The sequence below is a fragment of the Hemicordylus capensis genome, chromosome 1 (genome assembly GCF_027244095.1).
Source record: "Hemicordylus capensis ecotype Gifberg chromosome 1, rHemCap1.1.pri, whole genome shotgun sequence".
In the NCBI taxonomy this organism is placed as follows: Eukaryota; Metazoa; Chordata; class Lepidosauria; order Squamata; family Cordylidae; genus Hemicordylus; species Hemicordylus capensis.
In genome coordinates, this window is record NC_069657.1 from 451,865,430 (window position 1) to 451,892,962 (window position 27,533).

The following is a 27,533-nucleotide window of genomic DNA, read 5'->3' on the forward strand; positions in this document are numbered from 1 at the left end:
ATCCTGTCTTAAGTCATCTGAGATGGTATTTATGCCTATGTCTGTATTAACGTCCACATTTGTATTTCTACAGATGCCTCTTGTATTGATGCACATATTTAAGTGTACACTTAAGTTTATGCTTATATTTATAGATTGTCCATATTTATATTTATTTCTATGTCATATTCATGCCTATACATGTATGTCCATAGAGAAAAATAATAATACAAAGTTTTAGATGGGGTTGATCAGAGGTCCAGGAGCCTTTAAAATAAATGGAGAGAGGTTACTATGGGTCCAACTAGACGAAACAGGGGTTCTATGGCTCTTCTTTTTTTTTCCAAAAAGGAGATGTGCAAGAGGGATTTGGAGTTGGGCCGTGGCATGGGGGGAAAGGGCTCTGATTCCTTTCCCCCAACACACACACAATAGCCCCTGCAGCCATAGAGCAGCCAACTTTCCGGGACCAGCCTAGAGTCTCTGGGCATCAGGATACAGCTGACTATTGAAACAAGGTCATGTATGTGAAATGGTCTGAACACTAGAAAGCATGATACCAATGCCAGATATTATTGTAATATTTAGTAAAATAAAATAAAATTCTTAAAAATGCATCTGTTCAACTAAGCTTTTAATTAGATTGTACATTTATAAACTGGTTTTTATTTTCATTTATTTCGTTTTATTTTTACATTTATATCCCGCTCTTCCTGCAAGGAGCCCAGAGTTTATCCTCACAACAACCCTGTGAGGTAGGTTAGGCTGAGAGATACGTGACTGGCCCAAAGTCACCCTGTGAGTTTCATGGCTGAATGGGGATTTGAACGAAGATCTCCCCAGTCCTAGTCTGACACTCTAGCCATTACACCACACTGGTTTGAATTGTATTTAAAATCTTGTATTGCTTTTTAAAAAAATTATTGTTAGATTTAATATTTTTTGTTGCTTTAGGATGTAAAACACAGAGACATGAGTTGAGGCAGTATATTAAATCCATAAAAAATAAAGATAACCATTGTGAGGCACTTTGAGGATGTGTAATAAGAACATAAGAACAGCCTTGCTGGATCAGGCCCAAGGAAGCCCATCTAGTCCAGCATCCTGTTTCACATAGTGGCCCACCAGATGCCGCTGGAAGCCACAGGCAGGAGTTGAGGGCCTGCCCTCTCTCCTGCTGTGACTCCCCTGCAACTGGTACTCAGAGGCATCCTGCCTTTGAGGATGGAGGTGGCCTATAGCCCTCTAGTAGTAGTCGATGATAGACCTCTCCTCCGTGAAGTTATCCAAACCCCTCTTAAAGCCATCCAGGTTGTTGGCTGTCACCACATCTTGTGGCAGAGAATTCCACAAGTGGATTATGCCTTGTGTGAAAAAGTACTTCCATTTGCTGGTCCTAAATTACCTGACAATCAATTTCATGGGATGACCCCTGCTTCTAGTGTTATGGGAGAGGGAGAAGAATTTCTCTCTCTCCACTTTCTCCACACCATGCATGATTTTATAGACCTCTGTCATGGCTCCCCGCAGTCATCTTTTTTCTAAACTAAAAAGCCCCAGGTGTTGTAGCCTTGTCTCATAAGAAAAGTGCTCTAGGCCCCTGATCATTTTGGTTGCTCTCTTCTGCACCTTTTCCAGTTCTACAATGTCCTTCTTTAGATGTGGTGACGAGAATTGTATGCAGTACTCCAAGTGTGGTCGCATAGTTTTGTATAAGGGCATTATAATATTAGCAGTTTTATTTTCCATCCCCTTCCTAATGATCCCTAGCATGGAATTGGCCTTTTTCACAGCTGCTGCACATTGAGTCAACACTTTCAACGAGCTCTCCACCACGACCCCAAGATCCCTCTCCTGGTCAGTCACCGACAGCTTTTTTCCCCTCCAAAAAAAGCTTTGTATAATTAAACAAGTGAATTCATTATGAATTTGTCTTCTTACATACATTTCAGCTGTAGATAGCCAATGTTTCCCCTGCCATTAACAGCTCTATGACTAGTAGTAATTCAACAGGTGTTGCCTTCTCCATCACTGCACCTCCACACTGCAGAAAGCATCACCTGTCGCATTTCTGCTGGTCCTGCTGTAGCTAAAAGGTGCAGTCCCTGCCCCCCTGTTCTGGACTCCAGTTCCTTCAAGCTTTGCTTTGCACAGTTTTCAAGAAGGCAGCAGTTCAGTCAAAATAAAACAGAAACAATTCCTTTTAATTACGATCCCTTGTGTGAGAGAGGTATTTAGGGGGGAAATTACATCGGCCAACCATATTTTTCCTGCTTCTAATTTTGACTACAGCTTCCTCAGGAGTTCTGCCTCGTTGTTCTTACCACAAGAACCATCCTGATGATCTAATCTTTTAAAGCAATAATATGACGTAATAATGTCCACTTAGCACTTTCTGCTGTCTTTTGCCTCAGCATCTGCAGGAACTTCCACCTTGGATTCGGAGATTTGAAGACTCTGAAGAAATAATCACAAAAGCTCTTTCATTCCAAAGCCCAACTATTTCCAATTCCCATTCCACCCACCTTCTTTGGCCCCCTCACTGCCCCCCACCTCCTCAGTTCATCTCCAGTTTCCCTCTTTGTCCCTCATGCCCCATTTCCACCTGTAGGGTCAGGGTGGTTTCCAGATAGCAAGCCTTACAATGCAAAAAGTGGTATAAACGGCAACATTCTGTGTGCCAAGTTCAAACTGCAGTTGAAATCCATTGCAAGCTACAACGGGGAAATACCGCTATTTTTCTGCCACGCATATGTAACGTTATAGGGCTACAATGCAGCAACAAAATCCGAAAGAAGGCATCAGAAATGTGAACGGCATCTTGCTTACAGCGCAGGCAATGTGGAAGCAAACTTAAAAGGGATACGTTGTGACACTGTGGTAGCATGCAATCTGGAAAGCGCCCAGGTTACAGATCTCTACTATGAAGTCTCTCCTACTCGTGTGTGGTCACCAGGAGTCGACACCGACTTGACAAAGGCACAACTTCTTTACCTTTCCTCCTGAAACAGAATCACCAGAGGGCATAAGACACACACTTGCCTGCAAAGTTAGTGGGGCTTTTTCCACCTTCAACTGAGTGAATTCCAGCAGCTGGATTTTGGAAAGGAAAAAAACAGGTATTTTAGCAAGGGGATGGGACACATTGCCATAAATCTCCATTCTTTGAGAAAAGAGGGAGGAAGGGATTATTCAGCCAGGGCTGAAACCCTATGGCCAGATGGAGTGGGCAAGACCTTTTAAAGGAAGTCTAAACTGGAGAGAGTAGATAAACCTGATGGTTAGTTTGGCCAGATTTTCTACTAGACAGATAGAAAGCTCCAGGAGCTTTCTGAAACAGCAGCCTTTACCACAGGATTAAGAGGGGTGAAGTACTGTAAGTTACGGATATTTTGAATTTGCCTTTAAAAACCAATGCAAAAAGTGGATTTTTCAAAATCCTGGACATCAACCGGGCTAAGCTCCAATAAGCAGTGCAAAACCCAAATCGTGTCTGGAGTGCTCCCTGATAGATCACAGCAACTTCGATGTAAATCTGGACGATATGAGAATGCACTCTTGCCCTTCTGTGGTTAATCAAAGTAAAATCATCATCTGGGAACAGTACAGGTGTTTCCCCCGCAAGGGTTAGACTTAAGAAATCAATAGTTCATCGTTATTTAGAAAGGGGAAGAAGCTGGGAGCCTGGCTGAAACTCCCAGGGCTGGTGACAGCACAAGAATCCCTTAAAGTCTGCCATGGAGGAGGATCAGAAAAGGAGCACTTTTATTCATGTCACTTCACTTAGGCCTCTCTTTTCATTTGTCCATTGCAAAGCTCATGGAACCGAAGATTTGATACTGGCCCAGAAATCCAGAGATTCTCCGGCCGGGGACAGAAATCAATAAAAAAATTGTGCAGCATTTTAGAATGCAGGGTATAAACCTGTGCTTCTCCAGATATTGCTGAAATACAATTCCCATCACCCCCACCTACAATTTATTGTGGCGGTGGATGATGGGGCTTGTAGTTCAGCAACATCTGGTGTACCACAGGTTGGGACCCCCGTCATAGGGTTCCCTACCACGGCTGTTGCTAGATGCTTAAAAGAGCCAGGCCCTTTTGATAATTAAAGGGAGACCCTTTAGTTATCCCCACCCAAGAATAATTTCATACATGCACATACACACACACACCACACACACATATACATTCTCTTAGACATACCCGTCGCTAATCCCATGCGTGGCAGCTCTCACGAGAGTTCATGAGCAAGGGGAGGGGGAGAGGAAAGTGACGATGGAGGGGAACATAAGGCCAAGGGACAGGTGAGTGGGCGGGGAGAGAAAGTATCAGCGGCAGAGAGGGAGGGAGAAATTGGCAGGTATGGAGAAAGCACATCAGCGGTGGGGAGGGAGGGAGAAAGCGGCGCGGGGGAGAAAGCGGCGGGGGGGAGAAAGCAGTGGGTGGCCAGAAAAATAGGCAAGGGAGAACAAACATTGGAGGGGGAAGAGGAGGGAGGAGGGCTGATAATGAGGGGCCATGAATGAAGGAGCAGGGCTGAGAATGAGGGAGAACAGGAGACCCAGAGGCTCTGCACCCCGACCCAGCTAGTTTTTATTATTACAATACCGCAGCTCTGAAGGCAGAAGCAGCAGAGAGCTAGGAAAGGCCAGGAGCTGCCTCCCCTTCTCCGCACAGGCACTTCCACTGCTCAACTACCTTGCTGGAAGAGGTCATGAGGAGGGAGGTGGCTGATGAGATTCAGGGCTCTGGGAAATTCACTGGGGGCCCGTGCCCCATGGGCTACCTGCTAATGCTTCCCCTGAACCCTATTATACTTGGGAGATCTTTCTACTCACCACATTTTCCATCTTCTCAAACAGCTGGCTAGAAAAGAGATGGCCCATGGTTAGAAGGAAAGGGTTAAACATGAATTTCAAAACCTTCATACAGAAAGATGGCAACAGAAGGAGGAAACCCAACTTTAATTTCCCAGTGGTTTTCCCAATTCTTCCTACAGCACCCCTATACAAGGTGGGGATGTGCAAACCGGTACAAATTTGAACCGGTTCAAACCGAATTCAAACCTTAAAGACACGTAAACTTCAAAAATCACTTAAAAACCAGCCCTTTGCCCAATTCCTTTCAAATAATTTTGGTAGCTTCCTTGCCCCCCTTGGGAACTACCACCCACCACACTCCCCTCTAGGCCACCCCTTTCCCCCTAACATGAAGCTATACATTTGCTGGAATCCTCATTATTCTTTATGGAGAATTCAAAATTACTTTAAAAATTCACCAATAATCAGAGGAGTGTCCAATTGCCTTGGGGTTTGGTGGGTGGTAGGCACCTTTGGGTGCACCTTTGGGTGCACCACCCACCCCACCTTTGAGCCCCTGTGCACTCCACAATAGGGGATAATGGGCTGGTTCGAGTCCTGTTATACCCTATGAAAAGAATCATTTAAAAAAATTAAAAATACATAAAAAATTGTAGGAGTGTCCGATTGTTTCAGGGTTTGGGTGGTAGTTGGCACCTATGGGTGCTCCATGATAGGGAATAATTGGCTGGTTCGAGTCCCATAATACCCTATGAGGAAAAATAAATATATATTTAAAGAATTGTAAAAAATCGTATGTCCGATTACTTTAGGGGTTGGATGGTAGGCACCCATGGGTGCCAACTACCACCCCACCCACTTTGGGAGGTTCAAACCAGTTCAAACTGGTTCAAAACGGTTCAAATTCAAACCAAACTGGGGGGGGGGGTTCAAGCAAAACCAAAACTGAACCTTCCCTTCCCGGTTCAAACCTGGTTTGAATTTGAACCGAACCAGGCAAACCAGTTTTGTGCACATCCTTAATACAAAATTTATAGTGACAACACACAATTCCTCCTGACACCAGATGGTCTGATTTGCTCCAGCTCAGAATCATCCCGCCTAGGAACATAGGAGTGTAGCAGTTCTCCCAGGTTTTAGGCAGGGGTCTTCTGCAGTCATACCTGGAGCTGCTGCCACCAGGGATTGAGCCTGGGACCTTCTGCCTGCAAAGCAGATGCTCCAGCACTGACATATGGCCCCATCATTTACGAGCTGCAAATGGGCATCGTGAGGATGAAGAGAGATGCAACATTTTTAGCACAGCAGTTAATCCAAATACCCTTTTTCCCTCTCCAGGGCTGAGCTCTGACAGTAGGGCCCATCCTAATGAGCTGGGGAAGGGGGGGAGCCAAAGGAAGCAGCCTGCGCTGCTCCTCCCTATTCCCACTCAGGCATTAAGGAGAGCCACGCTGACTCAAGGCTAGAGTTGCCATATCCCAGCTCCCCAAATCCAGGTGGCCTAATTTGCATATTTTGCAAATTAAGTGGCACCAAATTTGCATGTTGTTTGTTTGACAGATTTTTATACTTCCCCCTCCTTCTCTGCCTTCCCATGTGAATCCAGAGGAAAATCTGGGCAATCCGGGAAGTGCATTTGAAATCCATGTAAATCCAAGTGGAATTGAACAGCTGGGTGGAGGAGCCAAAATCTGGGGGCTACCCTAAATTCTGAGGACATGGCAAAACTAGTCAAGACTGGCCTGTGCAGCTCTACCTGATGAATGGCCAGCCTGTAGGTAGTGAGGCTTTCCTTAATACCAGGGCAGGACAGGAATCAGGGAGGGGGAGAGAGGAGCAACCTGAACTGCCTCCTTTGGCACCCCCTTGGCTCGACAAAGGTCTGCAGGTTTATAGCAAAAGTCAACTGTGGTGGTGCTGATTTCATGGCACATGATGCCCAACTGATAAAATGATGAGTAGCGGGCGCGTAACAACGATAGGGCAAGGGGAGACAGTTGTCTGGGGGCCCCACTGCCTGGAGGGGCCCCCCAGAGGCACCTCACCTGACTCCCCATTGCCCCCTGCCCAGCCCCAAGGCCCCTCAGCCACTTGCCCTGCTGGCGTCTCTCCAGCTTGTTCTCCTGGCCGGCAATGGCAGCAGCAGACAAGCTGCAAAGAGCTCCTTTTCTCCCGCCTCTCAGCTGATCGGCGGGTGGGCCGGGCTTCCACGGAGGCCTCCTGTAGGCCTCTGTGAAGCCTGAACTCGAGTAGGGCCCAAGCCAGCCAGGAAGGAGGAGGCAGCCAGAGTGGCCACCACTGCTCTCTGCAGCAGAAGACCCCTTGCTGCCAGGTAGAGTGTGAACTCCTTTTTGTGGTTACCTCCTCCCCCGATATATAGGCATCTGCTTGCCATAGGGCTTTGATATGGGGGGGGGGAGGGACTGACAAGTCTCTGAATATTTATTTTGAAACAGCTTGGAAAATTTGCTGACTTAAAAAAAACTATCTAAAAAGTCCTATAAGTGGCTTGTTTCATGGCAGAAAATTGCAAAAACTTCTGGAACAGTATCTTATTAATTTTATTTATTCATTCATTCATTTATAAATGCACTTATGTTCCAAGTTGTTTTGCAACCCAGAAGGTCTGAGTGAGAACTGTGAAGCATGGCTTGTGCTTTTATTTTATTTTATTTTTCTTGTGTGTGAACTGCTCCCCAATAACTTGCAGGGACTTCAGGGTCAATCTGGCCCACCTGTGAATGCAGCACCTCCATTCCAGAGGAGATGTGTCTTAAAGGGCTTTAAAAGCCTCCTGTGAAAAACCTCCTGCAATCAAACTTGACTGCATTTGTTCAGAATTCTGAGAAAACAAACATAGGCTCACGCTGCATGGTTGAAAGTCTCCTTTGCTAATCTGCAGCGAGGGGCCCATTTTAATAATTCATCTTTCTAGTGTGTTCTAGGCATTAAAAGTAAAACAAATGTATAGTACTCAATGTATATCACTATATATTGTGACGTGTGTGTGTGTATTCAGTGAAATGTATTTGCAGGCAGCATACTTATTTTGGAATATCAGACTTAAATCCTTGGGGGCCTGGGATGTGCGGAGGCCCTGGACTTTGAGTGGGGGGGGGCATTTCAAAATCTTGTCTCTGGGCCCACTCCAACCTTGCTACGCCCCTGATGAGTAGTTATTTATGCACCACATTAAACAAGTTCAGAAAGACAAATGGTGCATTTGAAGTATAAGACAAAGGACAAACCTGACCAGTGTTCCCTGCCACAGATGTTGTTGACTACAACTCCCACAATCCCCAGCCAAGGGCCACCACAGCTGGGAATGCTGGAAGTTGTAGTCCACTACACCTGGGAATCCCTTTTACCGGGACCATGGAATCTGACAGATGAGCCAGCATTTGAATGGCTGATCGATGTTTGCCAGCCAAATGGTGAAGCCAAGCTGAGCTCACACGGCCACCAAGGGATGTACAATGAATTGCATCTAACTTTGGGAGTTGCATCTAACTTTGCCTTAAAAACAAAAAATAACCACCACCACCCACTTCCCCAAATCATCCCAAAGCTCAAACTAGGGACAGTGATTTACCAGGGAGAGGCATTAACAAGTAACGACTGTTCCTGCTAGCTTGCACTGGTTCCCAAGCTTGGGTCTCCAGATGTTATTACACTACGACACCCATCATGGTTTGTCCATTGTGGCTAGAGATGAAGGGAGTTGTAGTGGATGAACTGAAAGTGGGGACCCAAGTCTGGGAATCCATAATATAGAGCAGGGCTGTTCAACTTTGCCCCCACCCCCTGCAAATGATGGCCTACAACTCCAATAACCCCTGGCTATTAGCCACTGTGGCAGGGGAATATGTGTATTGTAGTCCAAACACAGCTGGGAAACCTAAGTTGAGCAGGCCTGCTATAGAGGATCCAGTAGTAGGGAAGTTGCCCAAATAGGTGCATCCTAGTTTCGTCCAAACAGAGCAAAGATGTCTCCCTCTAATGAATGCATGGGCAGAAATCCTCACAGGAACATGGGAAGCTGCCTTATATGGAGTCAGCCCATTGGTTCATCCAGCTCAGGATTGTCTACTCTGGCTGACAGTGACCTGGGACCTTCTACCTGCAAATGCAATTCTACTGAGCTATGGCCCCATCCCCTAAGGTAGGAGTTTCCAACCTATGGTACTCCAGATCTGGGATTCTCAACGTTGGGTCCCCAGATGTTATTGGACTTCAACTCCCATAATCCCCAGCCCCAGTGGTCTTTAGTTGGGGATTATGGGAGTTGAAGTCCAATAACATCTGGGAACCCAATGTTGAGAATCCCTGCTCCAGATGATGCTGAACTACATCTTCCCCGGCTCCCATCCCAAGGAGATGATGGGAGTTGTCATTCAGCAACATCTTAGGGAACCCCTACCCTAAGGGGAATATATCTTACAGCACTTATATGTGGTCTCCGATCCAGATGCAAACCAAGGCACACCCTATTTAGCAACAAGGACAATTCATGCTTGCTACCACAAGTCCAGCTCTTCTCCGTCATACACAGCTGTGCCCAGAGATCTGTGCCATGCCGCTCTTGACTCTGCACCCAACCTCACACTCTCCGAGGCAACTACCAGAAAGGGAACCCACTCACCAGTCCAAGTCTCTCTGCAGCTGAGAAATACTCTCATGCAGGAGAGTATTTTCCATTGCCTAGAAGTAAAAAATAATAGGTTTCAGTCCCTTTTATATTATGGTGGTGTTATCAACCAAGCAGAGAAGTACACCGAAACTGAGCTGGGCCAAGTGTGGAATGGAACTGTGGCCATCATCCAGATTAATGCCATCCTGGCGCATTGTTTTCTATTGAGTGAGGAGAGCACAATTTTCAGCACGCCCCTGTTCCTTCTGCATCCACCGGTGCTCCTAGAAATATGGCCCTGGGAATCTCCCAGCCCAGCTCTGATATATCTTCAGAAGTACTCTGACAAAAAGAAATGCAAGGAGACAATAAAGTGTGCCGTCAAGTTGATTTCACTCCTGGCGCCCACAGAACACTGTGGTTTTCTCTTGGTAGAATACAGGAGGAGTTTGCCATTGCCTCCTCCCATGCAGTGTGAGATGATGCCTTTCAGCATCTTCCTATATTGCTGCTGCCCAATATAGTACCAGCGGGGATGCAAACCAGCAACCTTCTGCTTGTTGGTCAATCATTTCCACACTGCACCATTAGGTGGCTAAGGAGACAATAAGGAATACAAAAAGAGAGCTTGAACAGTATATAGCTAGAAGTGCCAAGGGGGATAACATAACCTTCTTTAAGTATGTCAGAAGCAGAAAACCTGCCAGGGAGGCAGTTGGACCCTTAGATGGTGAGGGCGTGAAAGGGATTATTGAGGATAAGGAGACTGCAGAGAAGCTGAATGAGTTATTTGCATCTGTCTTCACAGAGGCGGATACTGACCATATACCCTCTCCAGAACTGAGTTTTTGAGATTTAGTGGCTGAGGAACTGGGAGAATTTGAGGTGAAAAGGGAATATGTTCTAAACTGTCTTGAAAAGCTAAAAATTAACAAATCGCCAGGGCTAGATGGCATCCTCCCAAGAGTTCTGAAGGAACTCCGATGTGAAATTGATGATTTCCTAGCAAAAATATGTAAATTGTCCCTACAATCAGGCTCTGTACCAGAGGACTGGAAAGTAGCCAATATGACTCCAATTATCAAAAAGGGATCCAGGGGAGATCCGGGAAATTACAGGCCAGTCAGCTTAACTTTGGTGCCGGATAAATTGATGGAAAGCAAACATAATGACAAAATTGTTAAACATATAGAAGAACAAGCCTTGCAGAAGGAGAAGCAGCATAGCTTCTGCAAGGGCAGGTTTTGCCCCACTAACCTTTTGAATTCGTTGAGAGTGTCAACAGGCATGTGGATAAAGGTGATCTGGTTGTCATAGTATACTTGGACTTCCAAAAAGGCTTTGATAAAGTTCTCCACCAAAGGCTTTTGAGGAAACTTAGCAGTTATGGGATAAGGGGACAGATTCATGTGTGAATTGGTAACTGGTTGAAAGACAAGAAACAGAGGGTAGAAATAAATTGACAGTTCCCTAAATGGAGGAAATTCAGAAGAGGGGTCTCCCAAGGATCAGTACTGGGACCAGTGCTCTTTAACTTGTTCATAAATCATCTAGAAGTTGGGGTAAGTGAAGTGGCCAGATTTGCAGATGACACAAAACTATTAGGGTAGTGATATCCACAATGGATTGTGAGCAACTCCAAAAAGATCTCTCCAAACAGGGTGAGTGGTTGACAAAATAGCAAATGTATTTCGGTGTAAGCAAGTGTAAAGTGATGCATATTGGGGCAAAACCCCATATATACACTGATAGGATCTGAGCTGTCAGTGACTGACCATGATAGAGGTGAATAAAATTATGCTTGGAGTAGAGAGAGTGGACAGAGAAGAAATTTTCTCCCTCTCACAGCACTAGAACAAGGAGTCATCCCATGAAACTGAAGGCTAGGAAATTTTAGACCAACAGAATGTTGCACTTTTTCACAGAGTATATAATTAACCTCTGCCACAGGATGTGGTGATGGGCACTAGCCTTTAAAGGGGGCTTATACAAATTCATGGAGGACAAGTGGTTATTAGTTATTAGAGGTGCCTACAGGCCACCTCCAGTCTCAGAGGCAAGATGCCTCTTAATACCAGTCACAGGAGAGCAACGGTAGGAGATAAGGCATGCCTTCAGCTCTTGCCAGTGGGCTTCTCAGAGGCATCTGGTGAGCCACTGTGTGAAACAGGATGCTGGACAGGATGCCTTGGGTCTGATCTAGCAGGGCTGTTCTTATGTTCTTAAGACAGAGATGACTATAGAGGGAGGGAGGGAGGGATCACCAAAAATCTACCCTCCCATTGTGGGATGGAGAACCTTGCTTCCCTCTAGAGCAGGGTTTCTCAATGTGTGGGTCCCCAGATGTTATTGGACTTCAACTCCCATAACCCGCAGCCCCAGTGGCCTTTGGTTGGGAATTATGGGAGCTGAAGTCCAATTACATCTGAGGACACACACATTGAGAATCCCTGCTCTAGAGGATCATTAGGCTGGATGTTGGCCTCTGATTACAGTGGATTAACTGGGGTCAGCTGCACACTGATCACACTCTGCCAGGTCCAAAACAACTCCAGCAGCTGTTGGTCCATTTCCAAGAAAAAGTAAGAGTGCTGCCTGTAACCAACACTCTAAGCATTTGGGACTAGGGTATTTAAAGGACTGCCTTCTTCTGACTGAATGTGTCCAATGGTTACATTAATCTTAGAGGTCCTTTTCCAAGTTCCTCTGCCTTAAGAGCAGGCCTGCTCAACTTTGGCCCTTCTGCAGATGTTGGCCTACAACTCCCATAATCCCTGGCTATTGGCCACTGTGGCTGGGGATTATGGGAGTTGTATTCCAAAAACAGCTGGTGGGCCTAAGTTGAACAGGCCTGCTTAAGAGGCTTGCTGGGTAGTGACCAGATGCAGCGTCGTCTCAGCCACATCAGGAGCTTGAGTAAGAAGCATTGCTTGGAATTGAAATATCAAGGTATCTTCTATAAGAAACACCTGATTAAGCATATTATCTAGAGAAGAGGATATGGACACAGTAACTAATTGATACACTTGGAAAGGACATCCGTTCTTGAAAGGAAGCACAGCAGGTCATCTGAATTAATTTTGTTCGTGGTATTTCATAGTCCTGTTTGAAGAGATTTTACACATGATTATTGTGTATTTTATATACTATTTGTTTCTGAGTTCATATGGTATAGGTCATTCACACAATCAAAAATGGTGTTTTACCCGGGTTTGGGAGCTGTGTGTGCTCCCAATTTCAGACTGTGTGGAAACTAGATAAGAGGAATACCTGGGTAGAAGTGATTGTGTGGAAGCAAGGAAAAGCTACCCAGGTTTTCCTCCTACCTTGCTTCCGCACAACCAAGAATTGGGCATGCAAAGCAGGGGCATAGCCACCGTTGTACAAACAGGTTCAAAGTACCCAGGCCGCCAGTGGTAGAGTAGGGATGTGCACAGAACCACAGAGGCATGGTCCGGCACTGGGGGGGGGGAGTGTCGCTTTAAGGGCAGGGGGGTAGTATTTACCCCTCCCGCCGCTCTTCCCTCTCCAGTGCTCGACTTTAAGGAAATGTTTTTGGGGCAGCAGGGTTCCTCCCTGCCGCCCCTGCCCCCATCTTTGTCTGCAAAACTCTGAGCAAGTAGAAGCTGGCACCACGCATGTGCTCGTCAGGGCGTGCGCGCCCATTGCCGCCGCCGGCACGCACCGCATACATCACATGTTTGCGTGTGACAACGGGGGCACGCACCGTGATGGGCACATGCGTGGCGCCAGCTTCTACTTGCTCAGAGTTTTGCAGACAACGATGGGGGCAAGGGTGGCAGAGAGGAACCCTGCCGCCCCAAAAACGTTTCCTTAAAGTCGAGCGCCAAAGGGGGAAGAGCGGCGGGAGGGGTAAGTACTACCCCCCTGCCCTTAAAGCAACACTCCCCCCCCCACCGGACCGCCTGAATTCCGGACCGGTCCAGAGGCCTTTTGTATGGCTCCAGACCATTTCGGGCAGACCACTATGGTAGAGGCTGCTGAAACCCCTGGGTGGCTTGGCACAGGCTCTGGAAGAGCCCTGAACTCCCCCCACACAGGCTCCTTAGAGCCCCGAGCCAGCGCTTGCCCATCCTTAAAGCCTCTATTCCCCTTTATCTCCCTCCAAAGAGGTAGAGAGAGGGAGAACAGATGCTTTCAGGCAGCAAGCACTGCCTGAAATGACAGGGAAGTGCTCGCTCCGGCTGTTTGGAGCTGGAAGCCACGCCCTCTTTGCACATTAGGCCTGAATGGAAATGTGTTACTAGGGATGCGCTATCACCCTCCTCATCAAAATGCTGACAGTGACAGAGTTGCAGAATGAAATCGGGGAGGCGTCAAAGAGAAACAGAGCTGTAATAATGGGTCACTTCAATTACTCTCACATAGACTGGGCAAATTCATGTGTGGGTATTTATTTATTTATCAGATTTGTACACCATTCCAAACTACTGTCTCTGGGTAATTTACAACAACATAAAACAAATTAAGAGAAAAATAAAAACCTTAAAATAATTTCAAACCACAATCAAGTAAAAAAGCTCAGGTGAAAAAATAGATACTTTTAATCTCTCTGGATGATCTCAATGGATGATGGGGTTCATAATGAAGAAGATGTTCTCTTAAATAACCTGGGCCTATGCTGTTTAGGGCTTTATAGGTTATAACCAGCACCTTGTATTTTGCCTGGAAACTTATTGGTGGCAGTGTAGTTCTTTTAGTAAAGGAGTCATATGGTCTCTCCGAGATGACCCAGTACCAACCTGGCTGCCACATTTTTGCACCAACTGAACTTTCTGGACTAAATACAAAGGCAGCCCCACATTGCTGTAGTCAAGTCTGGAGGTTACCAGCATATGTAAGCTATTTGTGTTGCGATTGGCTTATGCTTTATCTTAACCTTGAAGGTCATTGCAGTTTTACCTTGAGAACCATCTCCACCCATATGACCCTACCTGACTTCCTAGGTGCTGCTCATGGGCCAGTGTTGAACAGAAGGTAGGCCTGTTCAGCAGAAGGGTAGGAGAACTGCCCGGCCTGGGGATTTTTGGTCATGTGCTTGCAAACATTAAGGTAGGAAGTGGAGAGAATGCTGGGTAGGACAGCTTTTCCTCCTAACTTGCCAAAAAACTAGGGAGAGAATCTGGGTGCTTGTCCTCTCCAGCGGCCACTTCACACATGATCATTTCCCTCACCCTCTACCTTAATGACTGCAAGCACACCACTGCAAATCGGGAGAGTGCCCAGCTCTGCTAACCAGGCTCGGTGCTTTTCCCACCCTGCCAGCAGTTGTGTGAACCATCTGATTGATTGGTGGGTACTGACAGGGACTTTTTAGTGTTGGCCTTGCAGGTGTGGTACTTCCTCTCCAGAGAGATACAACAACCGCCCTGTCTTTTTACCTCTACATTTAAAAAAAAAACAAAAACCAACAAGCATTTAGTGTTGAATCTCTGCTCCAGATATTTGAAGTTTTAAAATTTTATGTTGGTCATAATTTTGCTTGTTCTTGTAAGTGTGTGGATTGATTTTATTGTTTTAAGCAAGGGTAATTTGGATACCCAGGAGTTGGACAACTCCCATCATCGCTAGCCCCAAAGGCCAAATTGGGGATGGGAATGATAAGAGTTGTAGTCCAGTGTTCATGGGCCCAGGTTTGAGAACCCTTGCTTCTTAAGGTGCTAAGGATTCCCCTCCTTTTTATAGGGCATGCCACACATTAGCTCATATTTGATTTTGAGCTCTTTTGGAACGGCGACGCATCTAGTTGCTTTTTCCTATGCGAGCTGCTTTAACAGCTTTTTTTGCTAACACACCCTATACATATATGTATACATATATATTTAATAGCAAAAACAGGATAAAAATAAATTTGGAGGCACATCCAGAGCATGGACTCGCATTCTCTCCAACAGAGCAGGGCATTAGTTCACACACTTTTACATTAAGTAAAATAAAAATGGAAAGAACATCTTGCCCAGTAATGTGTGCCTCCAATTTTAAGTTCACAAAGTGTCCTTCAATTATCAGGAGAAGACACTCAAAAGTAAATTGTTACCTTATATGTGTCCCTGGGCCCCTGCTCGGCCCCTTCACAACAGTTGCCCGCTTTAAGACATCACGCCACTCTCAAAACAACTTACTAGAAGTCTTCCTTTTTTTCGTCCTAAAGCCCTGGACATTGATGATTCTATCACCAATTGTTCTTCTGAACTGCTGACGCAACTGCCAGTTCAGAATTTTGACAACTGTGACCCGACCCCACCGCCAATATCTCCATAGCAACATAATATTCCTTTTTAATGGGAATGAACACCTTGAAAGCTCTGCTGCTGTGCCTTGCTTATGGGCTTCCTGGGAGCATCTTATTGGCTGTGGTGGGAAGCAGGATATTGGGTTGAATCGGGGGGGTTCAACATTGGGTCCCCAGATGTTGTTGAACTACAACTCCCATCGTCCCCCACCACAATGGCCTTGATAAAGAATTTGCATCAATACTGCTACACCGAGTTTCTTAACTAGCTTCCTCCTCCTTCCCGATACCAATAGGCAAAACATCCCATTTGAGCCCTGGAGTGGCAGGGCACATGTAGTACATTTATACACCACCCAATACAAAAGTCTCTGGGCAGTTACTGTTTGTACTATTTTTGCGGTTACCATTTACTATGCAGATGGCCCAGGGTACGAGAAGCAAGGGCAGTTGGAGCTATCCAGTATGGAACTGCCATATTTCTACCAAAATTGTTTAAACCTGGAGAAATGACGATTGCATGCTATGTGGTTGGGCTGGGTTGTTTAAACAATGTGCCGTTTGGTGTATTCTTGTAGCACCTGCTTTAATACCTGCCATTTTTAACAGCTCACAGGGACAAGAAAATGGATTCTGAATCTCTTTGTGCCAGCCACTCTGCATGCATACCTTAAACATAAGAAAAGACCTGCTGGATCAGGCCGAAGAAGGCCCATCTAGTCCAGCATCCTAATGGCTAAGGTACTTAGGGGGTCTTGGCATACTTATACTTCCTACATAGTATGATGAACTTGATCGGCAAAGCCACAAGTTCGGCTGGGAGGATTCTCAGCTCGCCTAATTACTTGTAAGTTGTAACTCCAAGCAGAGTGTGTGTGTGTGGGGTGGCGGGGTGGGGGAGAGTCTTGAGACACCTGGGAACTATAGCAAGGGTATTGCAGCATTCAACCATGAATGTTTAATCCTGTATCATCCAATGCATGGTTATCCTTGAACAGCAGATTTATGTACACACATGAAAAAGGTCTAGAAAAAAGGGGAAAATATGCAAATTGCAGCCCAAAGACAAGCCTGTGACATCTCTCTGCAAAGCTCACCATACATACAAGAAAAGCATAGTGACTCTTCACAACCATTGTAATGGGCAATAAGCCAATCCTCCTAGCCTTAGTATGGTAATTTGATTTGCTGTGGGAGAGAAAACTGTGGTCCCTAACCCAATAAAACCAAACTTGCTAAGAATTCTAGTTCAGCAATTAGGTAGTGGAGTTTCCTACTGAATTTCTTTGGGACTTCAGCCTGCAGAAGAGAATCCTGGGAGATGGAAATTTTTCTCCACTGGTAGAACATACTTCTGATTTCCACATACTTCTGATAGCAAACACATGTCCATTTAGTCTTTTGCTTAGTGAGACTGACTTGCTTGTCCTATGCAGATAGCATTGCTGTCAGGCACCTCCAAGCAGCACTTTTATGATGTGTAAATAAGGAGCACAAACATCTTTGCAATCTGAATTTTATTCAAATAGCCATTATTGATTACTTCTAATATTTTTTTGGGAGAGGGCATTCTAGAATTAGAAAAGCACACTCTTTATAATGATACTTCTCAGTTGACATTGCTGTTTTCAACACAAGGAGTTAATTTTGTGCAGGGGGAGTCACTTTTGGAAGCTTAAAGATACGCTAATGATACCCTAAAACTTTATGAGATCAGCTTTGCAGACCCATTGGGCCAAATATGATAATTTGAATCACATGGTAGCTTCAGTAGTGACCATAAGTTCAAGTTCTTCTTACAGCTGCAATTATAGGCAAAGTCTGGAGACATGGCCAATATACACAGAGACAGACCAGACAATATTTCAGCTTAAATATTTAGAGGTACATATTGTATATCAAAACTGAAAATATGCATATCCTGTACCTACTAATAAGTTAGGTCTGTAGAAGACATCCTTCAGCATTAAGGTCTTCACAAATGAATATGATGCTGGAAGAAATGCCTTTCCATAAGCAAGAACAAAACCAGAGGATAGAAATCATCTACATTGGGAGAATGCAATGCACTAAGTCAGAAATTGCAAAGACACAAACATCAAGATCTAAGAAAAAAAAGTTTGGTTTTTTAAGTTGCACAATAAGAAAAGGTAGAACACTGCATGTGTCTCTTGATTGGGCAGACCACTCACTATTATATCTCCATCCCATCTGGACTAAGTCCCTGTTCATTCAGCAACATCCAGTCCATTACTGGCCTCAAGCACATGTTCAGACAACCCACTCTTTACTTAGATCAGATAAAAAGGAGAAGTTAGGCATCATGTAGAAGTAAAGCAGCATGGGAGATGAAACTGAACCTTATGGTATTCCAAAGGACAATTCCCATGGGGAATAATGGTCTCCTAGAACCTGAAGGTGCTTCCCTAAGAGATAGGAGAGGAGCCACCGCAGTGCAATGCCTCCAGCACCCAACCTACACTGGTGGTCCAGAAGGATACCAGAGAGATGGTACTGAAAACTGCTGAGATTTCCTAGAGAATTAGAAAGATCATTCTCATATTCCCCTGATGCAAGTTGTCCACCACAGCGGTCAGCTCAACTTCAGTCCCCAAACCAGAGAGACAGGGATCAAAGTAATCTGCAGCATCCACAAATTCCTAGAGCTGTCCTGCCTTTGGAGGCTTAGCCACTTTATCCAAAAGAACAAGTTTAACACTGGTCTATATTTGATGAGGTCACATGGATCTAATGTTGTCTTGAGTTTGATGGCCAATATCAACCGCAATGAAAGCTCAGCTGGTTGGCAATCTGCGAGAAGCTTGTGGTGAGCTTCTTGGGTATCCGTTCACCACATAGTCCTGTTCCTCACAGTGAGGGCCCCATCAGGCCCTCCAGTTTGCCTTAAGAATCTTCAGCTTTTCCCTTTCTACTGCCATTGCCTTCCCCTGTTGCTCAAGGCAGCTTCCAGTGCTACAAAGCCTAGGTGCCATGGTTGCTTGAAACAATGAACATTTCCACTTGGAAAACATGAAAGCTGGTCTTGTGGTAGCAAGCAAGACTTGTCCCCTTAGCTAAGCATGGTCCACCCTGGTTGTATATGAATGGGAGACCAGAAGTGTGAGCACTGTAAGATATTCCCCTCAGGAGATGGAGCTGCCGCTCTGGGAAGAGCAGAAGGTTCCAAGTTCCCTCCCTGGCTTCTCCAAAATAGAGCTGAGAGAGATTCCTGCCTGCAACCTCGGAGAAGCCGCTGCCGGTCTGGGTAGACAATACTGAGCTAGATAGACCAATGGTCTGACTCAGTATATGGCAGCTTCCTATGTTCCTATGGCAGCTAGAAGCCACACAGGATCAATTGGCAGTGATCCCCAGAGGGATTCCCTAGAAGCCAACACTGACAGGCAAATTCAAAGCAGGACGGCTGAAAAACTTAATCCAAGTTTAATAAAATGCACATCACCTGATGAGAATCTCACCCAGTAATGTTGCTGAATATAAAAATGACAAGGTTATATTATTAGCTACACCTTGAGGAACCACAGTGGACTGAAAGCTGGGTTACAAATAAAATAGACCCAGGATTTAGTACCTGACCATTTTTTTAGCAGTGTTTCAGCCTGGAAAATCCATTTTCTTATTCCCCATTTTTCCTGAATAATGTACTGAAAAGACAGATGTTTGAGAGATATTATTTGCTCATTCAGGGCACAATTAGACATTACAAGGAAAATGCACAGTTAACACAGCAGCTGGGGGCATTTGAATCTGTGGACACTCAAGTAAAACACACTCCCTCCCTCCCTGAGATGTCTTCCATGTCCTGGGCCCTCTCCCTGTTATCTCAGCAAACACTGGATGGTATCATGTCTGGTTCTGCCCTTAGTATCCAGTAACCAACAAAAATTTTGGGTGATATGGGAGAGACACCAGGAGGAGAAAGAAAGATGATCCTTAGTATGAACAACTGAGTTTGGGGAAACAATCACACCTTGCAAGAACAGTGTTCCTGTGAGACCAAGTAGCTAGACAGCATCCAGAACAGCTTTTAAAATTATTGTCAGTGTTCTATGCAATTGTATTCTGCTAGTTTGACAAACAGGAAGAACAGTCAACAGAGACCAACAGGCCTCTGAACACACTTGTGAAAAGTGTCCCAATGCAGGTGCCGCTCCAAGACTTGGAAGCTGGGGAACTCTCAGTGGTTTTGCCCATGTCCTACCGGAGGTCACACTGTACGAGGAGGGTCAGTTGACCCGGGCAAACCTGGAAACGGAGTGGCCAGAGCCAAGAAAGCTGAACATTGTGGTCACCAGTTCAGGAAGATCATAATCGTGTTTCCATCCCCAATCTTGGCGAGCGTTGCTATCATCAAAGATCATTGGCCAACTGTCAGCTGTGGAACGGGGGTGGGGGCGTGGGGAGAGAGAAACCAAGTTGCAGCATAAGTTTCTTGTTACTGGAGATTTAAAGTACCAAAGAACCAGAGTGCTCAGATACACATTACAGGCATCAATGTATTTAAACCCCAGTGACTGCTTTCTGGGTGCAGGAGGAGGGGAAGTTTTCAGCACAGAGAAATTGCTGAACATAGGAAAACACACATACTCAAACTTTTTGATAGAGAAAAAAAGTGTCAAGATGTAAATACACATCTTTGAACACAAGAGGTATTTTGTCTCTAAGTGGAGCTTCTACCTGGCATGAACACCTTGTACAGTGTAGGACTAGAGACGTGAAGGTCTGGGAAAGAAACTTTAAAAAAACCCACCCACCCCCCAAAAATAACCTACACCCACCCATCATTTTCTCTCAATTCCCCCCCACCCCGGCCGCCATATCTCTATGTGGGACACAGACACCTTCAGTTATTCCTGGTTCTCCAAGAGCAGTTTTTTAAATTCCCACAATACAGCCTACAGCTGATCATTAAGATCTCTTCTCAGCAGATAGGCAGAAACTACTTTAACAATTAGCCACAGGATGGAACACAGAACCAAACTGTGAAAGACTAAAACCGGGCACTAACCAATGGCCTGCCTGACAGCATCCACACTGTAGACAACTTCAAGCTCTGGAATATACTTCTGGACCTCTTGAGCCAGCTCCTCAGGAGTAAAACTCATGGCACTGATGTTGTAAGTCCTCATGCTCAGCAACTCGGCAGGGGCTTCCATGATCTCCAGAGTAGCTCTCAGGCAGTCATCAATGTACATCATGGGGAGGCGGGTGTCTGGTTTGAGGTTGCACTGGAACTTGCCAGTTTTTATAGCATCATGGAAGATTTGGACTGCGTAGTCTGGAGGAAGAGGATGTTTTAGAGACATCACAGGAATGCCCTTCAGCCCACACCATAAGAATGCATTTTCCACCATACAAAAAAGCAGGATACCATCATGTGCCAACCAAGACAGATGAAGGATAATTCAGTAGCCGAAGCAGAAGTTGCAGGGGATCTTTACTGAACAGGACTTACTTCTTCTCTTTTATTTTGCAATACAAACAGCTTTGAGAATTTTGTTGAAAAGCAGATCATCATCTTGATGAGAACATAAGAACAGCTCTGCTGGATCAGGCCCAAGGCCGATCCACACCAGCATCCAGTTTCTCAGTGACCCAGCAGATCCTCTGAGAAGCCCACAGGGAGAAAGGCAGGCACCACCAAATCATCTAGCACTCGATTAGATGTTGTGAGGAACCTCAATGTTAATTCTGCTTTCAGCTGGTTGTGGGAAAGCAGTAGCTCAGCAGGAGTACATGTGGAAGTACCCTCAGCTATAAGTAGAACTCCCAATTTTTCCATTGGCATTTGATTAGTTTATAGCTTAACCCAGGGGTTCCTAACCTTGGCCATTGTGGTTGGGGAAGATGGGAGTTGTAGTCCAGTATCTGAGGGCCCCAAGTTAGGAATCCCTGGGCTAGATTCATCACATGCTGACAGAAACATAAGTGCTTGGTTTACTTGCCCTCTTACCAGTTGTTCCCCCACCAGGCTGCGAATCAGCTGAGATAATGCCAGGATACCTCAAGCACCGGAAATCCAGCCCATACCTGTAATGGTAGTACTGGGGAGGGGAGAGAAAGAAAGACACCCTCAGTCAACAGTAGTGAGACTGGCTACCTTTGATAGAGACATTATGTCACTGGGTTCTTAAAAAATGTATACATAATCTTGTGCAAGATACAGCTGCTGTACATACTGAAAAAATAATTGAGACCATTGTCCAAGTTCTTCCTTCAGACAAGTAGCTGTATTTGTTGCAGCAGAGTTAACACCCCTTAAAGCCTAACAACATTCACATGCCATGTAAATCAGTTGGTTTTTAAGGTGTCCCATTCAAGATCTCCCTCTTAATTGAAACACATCTGCAAAGACTGCTAGACTCCTACAAGGTTAACAAGGAGAGCCAGTTGAGATTTCATTGGAGGAAATATGACCACATGCTCCAGAGTGGATGAAAATGATTCATGTCGATATTAAAATATTAGCCTTTGAGAATTTATAACCTGGTATAGAAAACATAGAAGTTCATTTAAACAAAGTGAGAACACTGGCTGCTGCTTAAGGAGGGCCTGTTTTAATAGTGCTAATTGTCAACTTGGACCAAAGATGGGCATTTCTCATGAGAGAGAGAAGCACCTTCACACACTGAAGCTGCAAGATGGCTGTATAACAAGACTGCAATTCTTACTTCTCCCATGAGCTCAGCATGAACCTTTGAGACACCGTAGATTGTCCTTGGTCTTTGGACGCAGAGATCAGGGGTCGGGTTCCTAGGGGAAGTGGGTCCAAAAGCTCCAATTGTGCTGGGGACAAAGAGCCGCAAGCTGTGCTCAGCCGCAATGTCGAGAATGTTGTGCAAGCCTGGGAACAGCAAACAGGGTTATCAGCCTCCGAACCAAAAGAGCAAGCTCCCACTGGTCAAACAATATAAAGAAAGCCAAGATCTACCAGTGATGTTGACTGATCTTGCCAAAGGGACATTTGCTTCTCCAACAGCACTGAGCAATGCGCTGTAATGAAAGAGCCATGTGATCCGGTTGTTCACTACTATCTCACGGAGATTCTTGTAGTCCAAAATGTCAGAGTAGATGAAAGGACCTAAGAAGAAAAGAAATAGGTCCAGTGGAGGTCCAAGACATTTTACATAGGAACATAGGAAGTTGCCTTATACCAAGTCAGGCCATTGGTCCATCAAGCTCAATATTGTCTTCACAGACTGCCAGCAGCTTCTCCAAGGTTGCAGGCAGGAGTCTCTCTCAGCCCCATCTGGAGATGTAGCCAGGGAGGGAACTTAGAACTTTCTGTATGCAAGCATGCAGATGTTCTTCCCAGAGCAGCACCATCCCCTAAGGGGGATATCTTACAGTGCTCACATGTAGTCTCCCATTCAAATGCAAACCAGGGCAGTCCCTGTTTAGCAAAAGGGACAATTCATGCTTCCTACCACAAGACCATCTCTCCTCCTTTTGCCACCTGAGGCAAAGCACACACACCCCAATCAATAAATAGCATGGTGGCACTGAGTGGCAGGTGGCACTGATAGTGGAGCCTAGCATTTGCTGCCCCGTGCCCCTCCCTGCATTTGAGGCAACCTCAGAGAAAGGCTGCCTCTGAATAGGCTCAATCAAACAGGGGCCCAAAAATGACATCAGGAGAAGAGGCACCAGCTTTTACAAATTTTACAAACAGCCTTGCAAGAGGGGATCTCTTGGCTGGATCAGTCTCAAGACTCCCCACCATTAGAAGTTTCTTGCTAACCATGCACTAAGAAGAATTTAGTTATGTGGATGTGCTCAGCCATTTCATGTGCATATAGTCTCTTAAAAAGTTCCAGAACGGCTCTGAACCTGGTGTGCATGCACACATTTGTCATGAACACTAGCTAATCAATTTCCATTGGCAGTTTCACAAATATTCAGATTAAATTTATTACGGCCCAAGACCAGAAAACAAACACAAAACAGAAACAAAGGAAAAATATAACGTTACAGGAAAATTAATGCAACTTGCCAATGTGTACATATGCCTTTTGCACAAGGTTTGCCATACTTCTGGGACCAATTTTATAATATAGTCCGACATGCTATGAAAGCCTGCAAAATTAGTTTTGCTGGAGATCATGGCAGGAGAGAAAGATGAATGCATGTAGAGCAAACAATGGCAACTCTACTGCAGGTTCTTCCTTCTCTGTTGAACCGACCTAAGCTGACAGTGCCAAGGGCTCACAGAGCCATGCTTTAGCTGATGGTAAACATTTTTCTTCCTTAGGGTGGAGGATCTCAAAGGATCTTTTTACTTTGACTTGCTTGTTTCTGGACTGGGAAGATAATAGAAACCGATGCCAGGCATGTAAAAGGATAATCTACCTGTGCCTTGTCCCATGTAGCCAACATCTCATATAATGAGATACACCTAGAGCACCTTCCTTACAAGGCAAGGCTACAACACCTGGTGCTCCTGAGTTAGAAAAAAGACTGAGGGGAGACATGATAGAGGTCTATAAAATCATGCATGGTGGGGAGATATAATTTTTTCACCCTCTCTCATAACACTAGAACCAAGGGTCATCCCATGAAACTGATTGCCAGGAAATTTAGGACTGACAAATGAAGTACTTTTTCACACAGAGCATAATTAACCGATGGAATTCTCTGCCACAAGATGTGGAGACAGCCACCAGCCTGGATGGCTTTAAGAGGGGCTTAGATAAAATCCTGGAGAACAGGTCTATCAACAGTTACTAGTTGGAGGGCTACAGGCCACTTCCAGCCTTAGAGGCAAGATGGCTCTAAGAACCAGTTGCAGGGGAGCAAGAGCAGGAGAGAGGGCACGCCTTCCTTCAGCTCTTACCTTTGGGCTTCCCAGAGCCATCTGGTGGGCCACAGTGTGAAAGAGGATGCTGGATCAGATGGGCCCTGGGCCTGATCCAGCAGGGCTGCTCAGCTCATCCACTGTTGGCCTGCAAGAATCTATGCCTTAGATAGGCACTGTGTTGGCTTGCTAGAGCTGCCCACACAGTGACTGAGGGACGTGACATGAAGCCAGAGGTACACACCACCACGCCAGTAGGTTTCTCTAACATGCCACATGACTCATTTAAAAAGTAAACTTCAGAGTCATGCAGACTACTCACTATAGCAAGAATTAACACACAGGCAGCAGCTTTTAAGGGAGGTATGATAGACTTTTCCTTGGTTTATACACTTCTTCCCCCCACCCCCACCAAATGTGTTTTTGGCAGTACATGTAATACTGAACAGCCTCCAGACTAACCTTCCACTTGCAAAAGTACATTCTAGTTGCAGGCAAAGGGGAGAGGTGACATTTGCCAGTTCCCCCCTCCCCCCAAATACATCCCTACAGTCTTCAAGGACATATTTTATTGATTGATTGATTGATTGATTGATTGATAAATTTATATGCCACCTTTCATTAAAACAATCCCAAGGCAGTTTACAGCAAAGTTTAAACACAAGATGGTAAGAAAGACACAATTAAAATATTGAGTGAAAAATATTAAACAAATCTGATTAAAAATTTAAAACAAAAGCATAAAAGCAATGCTGGGACTCTTCAACCCTCTTTCAGGGGACATTGAGGGCAGCAGAGGTAAGGTAGGGTTTTGGGGGGGGCAAAATCACCCCTCTCCACTTCTCAAGAACAAAACATGCTTTACAAGCAGGTGGTTAGCCAGGATACTGCCGGATGTCTTCTACGGCCCTTTCAGCTCTATTATATATCACTTACTCTAGCCTCCATAAAAGACAAAAGTTTAAGTAATGCATACAACAGAATATTTGCTTTTCAGATTGCCTTTGGTTGGCTTGCCATTTCTATGGACACACAAGCCCTGCTGCTGCACAACCATCTGCACAAACCTACCCTAGCGATGCTGTACACATTTGTTTGACACATGGAAACATTATCTACCGAGGGAAAGCAAAGACAAGTCCAATGTGATTGCCCAACCTTTCATCACAAGATCCTCTCAGATATCACATCAAGAGTTATTGAGTTATTTTTTTTAATTGTATTTATTTTTCTATGTAAACTGCTTTGAGAATTTTGTTGAAGAGAAGTATATAAATATTTGTCATAATCATAGCTTACCTGCATACAATCATTTTGAAGGTCTTCATAGACTCTACATGTATGTGACTGTGTGTATGCAGGATTCTCCCTATGCAGTTGGGAACTCCGTGGGCCTGATCATGTTGAGCACCCGATGTGCAGAGTTGTATGTGTGGAGGGTTTAAGCAGATTTTCAAAATCAAAGTATGTTGGGGTAGAGACCACTGCTTGAATTTCAATCCCCTTCACACAAGCATGCACTGATAGGGTCCAGGCTACATTCTTTTAGGAAGCTAAATGCCCAAAGCCAAATTAGAGTGAAATTAATAGTAACCTTTGTTGCTCTCAAGTCAGATAAATTGAAAGAGGTAGGAAAACAAGGTGTATGTAACCAAATTGTCAAGATGAGAAGAACTAAGGAAAACAGCCTGTTCAGATGTTATTTGCCCAATACCCCAGAATTGTCCTTTGGGAGAAATCCCCTCTCCTGGACACTTCTTGAGGAGAGAAGCAAATGTCTGAGGTGGGAAATAAGTCCCAGAACCAGAGGAGACCTTGTGTTCGAGATCCATGAATTTCCTGCTTCGGTGGTTCATTTCTTTCCACGACAGGAGTAGCACATAAGTCTGAGGTGTGCATGGACACATGTGCGTGCACACACAGGATAATTGTGAAGGTGAATCATGTCCAGCTAAACCTTAAGTTTAACAAAAGTTCTCTTGCAGAAGGCTTCTAGCACACTCCCCATCATTTCCACCACCCCTGCGCATAGATCTTTCTGGAGTGATGCACTTTCATAATTGTGAACCTCCTACCTTTATCCTGTGGATTTGATTTTAACAAGGCTTTCTTTTTTAAAAAAAAAAAAAAGGCTCTAGGGTGAATTTTGTATATTTTTATTTTGGTACTTGTTATGCCAGTGTTTCCTCCTGTTGAATTACAACCCTTTCAACAATAAATAAAAATAAAATTTTTAAAAAGAAGGCCATATCTGGTGGAATGCAAAGACATGATGTACTTGTTTTAAATCTGGAGACTTACCACTATGGAAGACATTATCAGGGGGCTTTCTAATATCAGACAAGATCACGTTGTTTCTTCCAAAGCGTTTTCTAAGAAAGAGGGCAAAATTAGTTTCAGGGTAGTTCTTTTACATTCGTTTTAAATAGAATGCCTTGTGCAAACCACCCCAAAGCGACTCAGTTTTGCTATGAGATTCTACTTTTTAGCCCAAGTTCCTAGGGTTCCAAAAAATGAATATTCCCACACCCTTCTCAATCAGAAGAATTAATGCCCATGGCCCACCCAGCTATCAGTCTACATACATGCACCGATGCCCAATGAATGTGAAACTAGGGATGTTTGACTTCTGCCTTGAACAAATCTTGACCTGGTATTCTTTTCAATATAAAAAACTTCTTGTGGTAAGACAGAACTACAACTTACCTCAAGAGCTTAGCAAGTCCTACTCCAAGTTGGCCTAGTCCCCCTAAAATAAATAAATAAATAAATTTATTATTTTTCTGTGTAAACCGCCCTGAGCCATTTTTGGAAGGGTGGTATAGAAATCAAATTATTGTTATTATTATTATTATTATTATTATAAAGAATAAATGCTTCCATGAAGTGTTATACTTCATAACATCCTGAACAGAAAGGAGGTCTATTCCATACAAAGCTTGGGGGGAGTTTAATGAAGAGTCAATTGGTAGACAGTATCTATGTAAGCTAGGATTTCACACAAAGATTTTGTAGGTTGCCTGGACAGTTACA

General features: G+C 44.8%; 1 protein-coding gene and 1 long non-coding RNA gene across 4 annotated transcripts in view; one reads left to right on the top strand and one right to left on the bottom strand.

Annotated features, from left to right (window-relative positions):
* Positions 1 to 2,162: 2,162 nt before the first annotated feature.
* LOC128324304 (L-threonine 3-dehydrogenase, mitochondrial-like) overlaps positions 2,163 to 27,533 on the bottom strand; it is a 37,093-nt gene continuing 11,722 nt past the window's right edge. For 2 of the 3 annotated variants that reach the window (XM_053248719.1, XM_053248729.1), the window contains exons 3-12: positions 27,207 to 27,249; positions 26,802 to 26,872; positions 22,638 to 22,787; positions 22,378 to 22,550; positions 21,660 to 21,750; positions 20,715 to 20,984; positions 19,952 to 20,081; positions 4,821 to 4,848; positions 3,022 to 3,072; positions 2,163 to 2,436 (exon numbers count right to left, since the gene is read on the bottom strand). In XM_053248719.1, coding sequence (XP_053104694.1) covers positions 2,365 to 2,436; positions 3,022 to 3,072; positions 4,821 to 4,848; positions 19,952 to 20,081; positions 20,715 to 20,984; positions 21,660 to 21,750; positions 22,378 to 22,550; positions 22,638 to 22,787; positions 26,802 to 26,872; positions 27,207 to 27,249 — 1,079 coding nt within the window. In that variant the 3' untranslated portion in view covers positions 2,163 to 2,364. Of the gene's footprint in view, positions 2,437 to 3,021; positions 3,073 to 4,820; positions 4,849 to 17,185; positions 19,351 to 19,951; positions 20,082 to 20,714; positions 20,985 to 21,659; positions 21,751 to 22,377; positions 22,551 to 22,637; positions 22,788 to 26,801; positions 26,873 to 27,206; positions 27,250 to 27,533 lie in introns of those variants that run through there. The other variant, XM_053248731.1, reaches the window with a different exon arrangement.
* Positions 7,038 to 27,243, top strand: LOC128324311 (uncharacterized). Its single transcript, XR_008306784.1, has 3 exons — positions 7,038 to 7,134; positions 16,295 to 16,426; positions 25,498 to 27,243. It is a non-coding gene; the product is annotated as an uncharacterized LOC128324311 (long non-coding RNA).